At 41.1% G+C, this 8,936-nt stretch overlaps 1 protein-coding gene across 7 annotated transcripts in view; it reads right to left on the reverse strand.

Moving 5' to 3' along the window:
• Positions 1-776: 776 nt before the first annotated feature.
• Positions 777-8,936, reverse strand: part of LOC128299393 (casein kinase I) — a 71,844-nt gene continuing 63,684 nt past the window's right edge. For 6 of the 7 annotated variants that reach the window (XM_053035348.1, XM_053035351.1, XM_053035353.1 and 3 more), the window contains 2 exons: positions 8,872-8,936; positions 777-7,439 (listed from right to left, as the gene is read on the reverse strand). The exon at positions 8,872-8,936 is cut by the window's right edge and continues 42 nt beyond it. In XM_053035348.1, coding sequence (XP_052891308.1) covers positions 7,388-7,439; positions 8,872-8,936 — 117 coding nt within the window. In that variant the 3' untranslated portion in view covers positions 777-7,387. Of the gene's footprint in view, positions 7,440-8,867 lie in introns of those variants that run through there. The other variant, XM_053035354.1, reaches the window with a different exon arrangement.

Below are 8,936 nucleotides of genomic sequence, written 5' to 3' on the forward strand. Positions count from 1 at the left end.
AGGGTTTCCCAGCGAGCCAGGAATAGCCACCATGATTAAGGATCAACAACACCTTAAGGAGGCTAAATCTGATGCAAATCGGTAACATGATCTACGCCAAGGCTAGCATTGCTGCAGGAGACGCAGCCTCAAGCCTACGTGCTCCATTCCGGGGGCCATTCGTTAGAGATACAGTCTAACCGGAGAGCAGTATAGCAGGACCCACAGGCTGATCGTTATGCGCGTGAGAAGCGCATACCGACAGGCATGTTCATTGCGCTCCTAGACGATCAAGGATGCCATGGTGCTGCTGGGGCAGTCGTATCCAGCTTCAAAACGAAATGCGAGGCAAAGGAAAGCTTTGTTTACTGGGTAGAAATCCCATCGAAACGCGGCGCGCATAATAATGTCTAGTTTACAATTGCGATTTTAACCATGTTTGCGCTACACTCACACACGCATACGCACAAACGCACACACGTACACAAACTAACGTGCGCGCGCGCGCGCATCATAAACGTTTTATTTGCATTATTCTTTTTAGCTGTCCATGATTTAATTATTACACGATTAAGAGCTAAACACAGCTTCGTCCTGTTTGCAATCTCGCTCCATTTTCCCTCTCACTCTCTCTCTTTCTTTCTCTGGTGCGTACTGTATTTCTATGAGTTTCCCCCCTCCCTCCTTTTGCAAAGGGGTATTTTTTTTGTTAGTAACCACACACAACAACAACAACAGTACAACCAGCAACACCACCACACAGAAAAAAGAAGCGCTAAACGTTGCGCATCTTCTTTCGGCTGCTTGCTTGCTCGGTTGGTTGGTTTTGTTGTTTGCGTTGTTTTGCTGTTTTCTCTCTTTCTCGCCCGTTTTTTTTTTGTTTCCTTCTCATTTATATACTGTGTTTATGTGTTTTGTTTCTATCTCTCTTTGTTCTTGCTTGTGTGTGTTTTTTGCATTGACTTAAATAATCCTTATCGAGTAGGTAGGTTTTCTTTTTTACTTCATGTTTTGTTTTCTCGCACACAAGCGTAATACACATACACACGCTCACTCATTCGCTCTCTCTTTCACTCTCGCTCGCTCGCTGTAATTAATTCTCGTACTATCCAGAAGCTATACTAAATCTCATAACTCTCTCTCTCACACACACACACACACGCGCGTCCCTACTATTTCCACTTAGCCGATTGTGTGTCTATACTAAGTAGTATGTGTGTGTTCGATTTTTCACCATCTTTTTCTTTCCTCCCGTGTTTTATGCCCCATTATCCTGTTTCATTCTCATCGTGTCAGCTATCTAGTTAGTTTGATTCGCCACCTTCGGTGGGAGCTACTACCTAACACGACCCAGAACAAAATGGTACAATAGCAGGCCATGATCCGCACACTCACTCCGTACGCCATTTATCCCAAAGCCTACTTCTCCTTCCCCATCCATCCATCCTTCTAGTGTAGCCCTAGCAACCGAACTGGTAGTAGGTCGCTCTACACACCTTTCGCGTTGCGTCCTGTTCTCTCTCTTTCTCTCCATTGTTTTCTCCACGTTACAGCACACAGCAACGGTATAATAGCTTTGCAGCTTTCTACTTCAGTGGTTGTTGTATGTTGCTGCATCCTTCAGCTTATTGTTTAAAGAAAATACTTGGCATATTCAATTAAATAAACCAAAGTGTTGTGGTGTGTGAACCACCACAAACATTTATCATCTGTTTTAGGGCGGTTTGTAGTTATTTCATGCACAATATATGTATGTGTGTGGCTGTGTTTTTGTATTCATTTTATACTTCTGTTTTGTTCTTCTCTTTCCTTGCAGATTTCTGTTTCAGCGATGTACTGGCACTGATAGAATTGTTATCTTTGCTCTTATTTGTCCACTTATTTTAACAAATAATTCGCTTTTAGAGTACATCTACACATTCACACTCACACACATACACGCATTTACATGTCTGTTATCGCCATTACCTATAACACGACTGTGGCTACTGCTGCATCCGTTTGTGGTTGTATTGTTTTGTGTGGAAGATACAACTTTGAGACGAAAACAACCCAACGAACCCAACAACGCCATCACTCTGCTCCCCGACTGCTTATCCCTTTTACATTCATGGCTAAGTTCGTGTCCTTTTTCTAATGTTTTCCTCTTGTTACGGTTGGTAAGTTACGGGGTATATTTTTTAATCCTGCATCTCTCTGTATCTTTCTCTCTCTCTCTTTCTAAGTATGATAACTTTCCTTATGAGACGACGGTAACACATGGGAATAGTTTGCTTTGCTTTGCTGCGCCCGTTTAACATTTTCTCTTCTCTTTGTTAGCTCTCTCTTTCTCTCTTACTCTCTTTCGCTCTATCTAACTTAGTTTTGGGTGGTTTTTATTTGTTTTAGATAGCATAAATCAACCTATTTTACTTCTGTTTTAGCATTGTTACTGTGTTTTTTTCTTCAAATGTTACTTTCCTTAGATTCACATTGTTTGTTGCTTTTCTTTTGTATTTTGTCTTTTATTTTACAAGGTTTTTTCTTTCTTTGTTTGCTTTCCTTATCGGTTTTCCTCAGTGTTTGTTGTTTGTTTTGTCATTGCATAAGCTTTCAATGTAGCATGCGTGTATGCGTGTGTGCGTATGTTGGGAGCTTTTAATGGGGTTTCTTTTATAGTATTCTGCTCATTTTGCGTTCCTTTTAAAATATACAAATACACACCCACATTCACGCACACACACACACGTACATTCACGCGGAAACACACTTTACAAAGAGAAGAGTGGAAACTATTTCATATCACAATTAGATGTAGAGTAGGAAAAAGAGCGCTTTTATATTAAAGGAACAGAAAAGAGAGCCCCCGAATTTCTTCATTGCTTTCGCGTGTTTTCTTTTTTCTTTGCAAACCGAACAATTCAACAAAGAGAGAGGCAGGAGGAGGTGTGGTGTAATGTTATTTACAAGCAAAATAATTTGGACGCGTAATTTGTTTTCTCCTTTTTCCATTTGTCTATGTCGAACGGAAAATCGACTTACGACTGTGAGAGCATTTTGTGGAAAAATTAAAAACAAAACCCCCACCAGATGTATTTCTCCCTTTCAACGTTTTGTTTTTCTATTTCCTTTGTTTTGCGTTTTGTTATGAGCCGGTTTTATCTTCTTATTAATTTGCAGTTTTGTTGTTTGCATTGTTTCGTGTTTTGTTCGCTTCATGGCAGGATGTAATCGACAGTATAATGTACTTCTTTTTCCATTGGTTTCTTTTTGTTTTTTTTAGTAGTAAAGTTTTATGTTTTTTTCAGTTTTTTTTATATGGTTTTTAAACATTTTCTTGAGTTTTGTTACACGCATTTTCCTCCTGCGGGATTCACAAAATAATCAAAGGAAAACGAAAACGGAAAATTTGTGAAAACAGAAACATAAAACAATCGTTATACCCATGTTTTGCGAACGCTGGAACGTATAATGAGCGACATCCGGCATTTTCTATCGGTAGAGTAGCAGAAAAGGTGGAGAGAGGGCAAACTTGATTTTATTGGGAAAGTATATAGGAAACTGTTTCTTGTTTGGTGAAAATACGGTGAAAGGAAGCAATAGAAAGTGCGATTGTGTGTGTGTGTGTGTGTGCAGATACGATAACAACGGTGAGAAGGTAATGTTGTGTGTCTATAGCAGAGTAAACGGTGGGCATTGGTAAAGTTACACTATTGTAAAAAGACAGTCACAATTCATTAACATGTGCATTAAAAAACGCATTGAATGAGAACGTAAAAACGAATGCTTTCTACACCTTTCCCAGTGGGGTGTGCTTATGTCCGATGTCTCCATTTTTGGTCTGGTACAGTTCTGTGTGCTTGTGTCGGGGGGGTTGTTTGTTTCACTCAAATCTCGGGTTGGATATAAGTGCCCTACACGCGTTCAGGAAGAATTACAAGAGACTAACGATTTGACAGATGCAAACGATCTAGAGTATGCAAAGGAACTGTCCGTGCTAGGATGTAAGAATAATTTATCAACATAAACTGTCAACCGTCGAAATGCATGGCACAATCTTGTTTTACAACTAATCAGAAAACATTACACAATCGCAGCAAAGCTGGTGGTAAGTGCTGCTATTGTTTAAGGTAGACAAAAATTTAACGCAAAAAGTCAAAATATCAACAAATTCGAACGTACAGAGGCACTGATTGTGTGTGATAGAGCGCTACCAATTGAAAAAAGCTTCTTAAAAAGCACTGCAACTTAGGAACAATCGTTTCAAAAGCCATCACAAACAGCAACGAATCGTGAAGTGATTTCCCCTAGCATGCAATCAAATGCGGTGCATTTAGTAGGAAATCTATTGCATTCCATCATTCCATACCAGCTGTACTAAGGTGCTGTTTTGGGGACACGGCGAAACTGAACAGTCTCGCTGCTATCGATTGCTACTGCTTGTGCACGAAGAAGAAACGAAAAAAGTAAAACAGTTGGAGAGGATTATATCTGAAGAAGATGGAAAGGAAATTCAACATCGTGCCCCATCAGACAGATATAAAAGGGAGACGTGGCATGTGGTGTACGGGTGTGTGGGGAGGAATGGGACACCGCAGTTTTTGTTTTGCTCGCGCAGGGGGACGCAAATCGTCCTCATTGATATTAACAATTCCATTCTCTCAATGATTGGCTTTGAGTTTTCGATCAAGAATGACATTACGGTCGGTGCTATCGCTTGATTACTGTATCCTCTTTCGATGAGATAGTTTTTTGTTGTTTGTTGCGTGAGCTTTGGCTCCATTTTATGCGTTAAAAATTCGTGTGCTTTTCGAGCGTTTTCTTCTCTCAACAACTATTTACGAACAGTGTTGTCCTTTTCTAATGCAATTTGCTTCGCGTATATTTTGTAGTTACAATTCGTGCAGTGTTCTGTTCTGTAGAAGCTTGTTTGTTTTGTTTTTAAAGCACGGCCATATCCCTATTACGATTCGTTCTCTCTATGCGTTATCAAGATTTGTTTTGAAAGTTTTGTTTAAAAAGTGATTCTCGTGCACTTATAAAACCATTGCTACTTTAACCGTACTGTTTTCGCTACCGATTTCTAAACTTCACGCGATATTTTAACTGACTCTAGGGTTTTACTTTAAACGTATGCTAGTAGCTTGTTGCAAAAATGGTATTTAAAATCGTTTTTGTTAGTGTCGCTGTCTTTACTGCTTAAGTGTAATTTATGCAAACAAATCTACCATTACAAACCCCTTGAGTGTAACGATTTATGTTTATCTCTCTCTCTTTTGATGGCGCTTATCAGTTGCTTTTAATTCAACTTTATGGAACAAATCAATAGGAAATCATTGTACAAACGTAGACTTATCAAACCTACAAGAATACAACCATGCCACACTGCAGCATCTGGCGGAAAGTATTTGCAAACTATGCAAACACTGTAATAAATCTGACAGATACGTGTGCTGTACCTTCGTTATCATTATTCAACACAAATAATATCGTCCATAAGCTTAAACAATTATTGCACCACATTCATTCTACTAAACATTAAACCGAAAATGGACATAAACTTATCTAACGAAGCTGCTTTTGTGGGACTACTGTAGCAGCATTAGCTGAGCCTCTCTCTGTCTGCTTAATGAGTATTTTACGTTTATCGTAAGTTGCAACCGATTTTAAGTGACTTGTGTTGCGCCCTTTCTTCTGCCTGTTGTTCGTGTACCACGAGAGGATGGCGGTAGTATCAAACACTCGCGGGCTTTGTAATGGACACATTTCTTCACTGTACACTTTACGCTTTCTACACAAAGACATCGTACGTTTGCCTAACTCGCTTCTTTTATAACCTGCCCTGTGCTAATATCTTTCCCTAAACGCGTCTTGCATTTGTTTTGTCCTTCCTAACCATACTTGGAGCTGGTGGTTTTTGCCGTGTCGGAGTTTATTAACGCGCAATCAAATGCCGCAGCAAGAGCCAAAGCTTTAAAATGGTGTATCGGATACATTAACGTGGGCCTTATTATCGGGAGGCCTCCCGATCATTCATTCCCAGAGTATACGTAGGAAGGATAACACGACAGTAAGATCATTAACGTCTAGATCAATGTCATCATCGAGATCACTGCGGGTGTATTATTCATCGGTACGGTTAACGTTTGTTCATTTGGAAAGAAGGTTTGATTTGATCGGTGGTCGGTGGGTTAAAGTAAAAGCAACGTTTCGTGGATAAATTGTTTTTGTTTGTTTGTTTGTTTGTTTGTTAGAAAGTGTATCCAATTCGGGGCAAGCATCACGGGGCGTTGTGGAGCAAGTAGTTGATTCGCGCGGTTTTGGAGATGGTGTCACAGATGGTGGTAGTGATGTGTTACAGGTAAGTTGCGTGATTGAAGAAGAGTGGTAGTAGTAATAGAAGGTAGCAGTAGCAGTAGTAGAAGAAGATAGTAGCACAAGTTAATGTCAAACGCGTCGGTGAAGGTAGACGTGTGGCACGCGCGTTTGGTGGATGTTGTCGCGGTTGGGAAAGGTGGCGCGCACGGGTGGGTTGTGGTGGTACGCAGTAGATTGTAAGAGATAATGTATCGTTAATTATTGCACTGCTATTATTGGCGGGGTCTGCACACACACGCGCGCAATGAGAAGAATTTTAAACAGAGAACTGAGGAACTGAAACAGATCACACACAGGTAGGTGCGCACAGAATGTAAACGGAACCTTTCACTTATTCTTTTTCCCATTTATGTAATACATGGAATGGTTCCTAGAGGAACGAAATATGTGCCTAAACGATGCTCATTTGGCGAAGGTGAAATAAATCTCGTGAAAGTTCGCCTTTTTTGCAGAATGGGGATGTTTTCATAAGCGTGCGTTTGGATGTCGCGCGAAAAACTTAAGAAAGCTTGGGGATTTATCCTGCTTTTAAATGCCTACAAGTGCTTTTGCACACGGGGGAAATAGTTAGGAACTGTCTCGAATGGGGATCATTTTCAATCCTTCAAGTACACGAAAGGTAGTTATTAAAATCGGACAGAAATTATTTGAATGGTGTTGCGTGTGAAACCAATGCACTAATATAAAGGTAAAACAGAGGTAACGTAACCGAACTGATGGGAAGTATGTGTGGAAAATTGTCAAAGCAAGAAAACAAAAACAAAAAGTAAACCCAAACGTGAAACCGGAAGCACGGAAAACCGAACAGAAAACTTAAACAAAAATCGAGAGAGACCGGACTTATTTCTTGAACGCAAATACATTACAATGGAAGTGATGGCGTTGGTGTCGAGGCCAGCACGGAGGTCGATGGGTAGCGGATCGTATGCTGCGACGATGCCTGGATGTAGTCCTGGCTTGGATTTAGTACGCTGTCCCGCGAGTTGGAGTGGGAGGTGGCGCGAAGAAGCTTTACGGCTTCGCGCTCGGGGCTACATTGCACTGCTTCTAGTCATTTTTGACGGGATGACTTCTTCTTCTTTCGTTTAAAGAAACAACAACATCTGCAAAAGAGGGAAAATAGATAACAAAAAAAAAAATACGATCAGAATGGGAAGGTAGATACATTTACAAAGCTGGGGGGGTATTAGGACCAGACCAGCTTTTATTTAATTACTGCTGCACATGATTAAATTAAGCTAACGAATAATCCCCTGATAATGCCTACACACATATATGCTTTAGGCACGGGAAAACTCAATACTGTTAATAATACCCTCCAGTTCATGGACTATTTTTAAAATATACAGGATGGAACGCCTTTCAATGTAGAAGCTTTTTTCTCGCAATTGGTAGCGCTACGCTTTAGGCACTGTTGCAGATACAGAATCATACTCGCCACACAGTCATCCGCAATGAAAGCATCCACAGAAAATTCGATTCCATTTTCCACAAATAAACTCATCATACGCGCGCGCGAACGGTGTACGTTTAGATTTTGATCCGCATGAAAAGAAAAGCACCGAAAGTCACTCGGTCCTTCTCGGTTCTTACGTTGACGCCCCCCCGGATAGAGGATTGAATGTGTGCTATCGTTTAGATAAATCTCAACAGTTCGCCCCGCTTTTCTTTATCCTGGGGAACAATCTCTGCTTCATCTAGCGCTTTTCACGGGGAGTAGTACACAACACCAGGACCGAACCACGGGCAGTGTGAGCTGGTTTTCAAGTTCGCCGAAACGATATGTTAATCACAAAACCCAACAACAACAGCAAAAAAAAAGCAACCTTACGCTAGGCTTCATACAGCGATACACACAGCGCGCGTGTACAACGCTAATGCCCCTCTTCGGGGTGAAGCTTTTCCATTCGAGCCGCATTGCACACGCCCGACGACACACACATGGTGTATTATGTTTCCATACAAGCTTGCCTTTTTACATGAATCCACTCCACCTTATTATGAAGTACGTAGTCTTCTGGGGGAGGATATCCAAGGTAGTAGCTAATTTTCGGTACGACCTCGCACGCACTTCTTCATCATTCCTAGGAGAATCTTCTTTTGAAAGGCCTTACGATGTGTCTCCGTCGCTCGTTCAAAGCAAGAAGCAGGCCTATCTTATCATGTACCTCGCTTCATTTTACATCGCAGAAAAGATGATTAAATTTAGGATCAATTTCCTCCTGGAAGTAGCTTGTTGTACAGCCCTACACACACACACAGGGCGGCGTGTAGCCAGCGACACACATGCTAGAGAGCGTCCTCTTTCGCTTGTCGCTGCTTTCTGATGATGTTGTCAGCAGAGTGAAACTCTGGCCTCCCCCTTACAGCAGCTTTTAATTTCGTTGTAAAACCTCAATTATTTTTCGTGGGTCTGCATATCACCTTTAACAATTTTCAGCATTATCGCTCGGTTTGAAAATCAGTTGGCTAATTTTTCCTACAAAAACAGGCAACACTTATGAGCTAACTTAATGCGTGGCTCCGCATACTTACTTTGTTTCGTCAACCAGTTCCACCTCGGGCTGCTGCGTAATCGGTGTGTTCGAATGTCCGGCGGT

The sequence above is a fragment of the Anopheles moucheti genome, chromosome 2 (assembly GCF_943734755.1).
Source record: "Anopheles moucheti chromosome 2, idAnoMoucSN_F20_07, whole genome shotgun sequence".
NCBI lineage: Eukaryota > Metazoa > Arthropoda > Insecta > Diptera > Culicidae > Anopheles > Anopheles moucheti.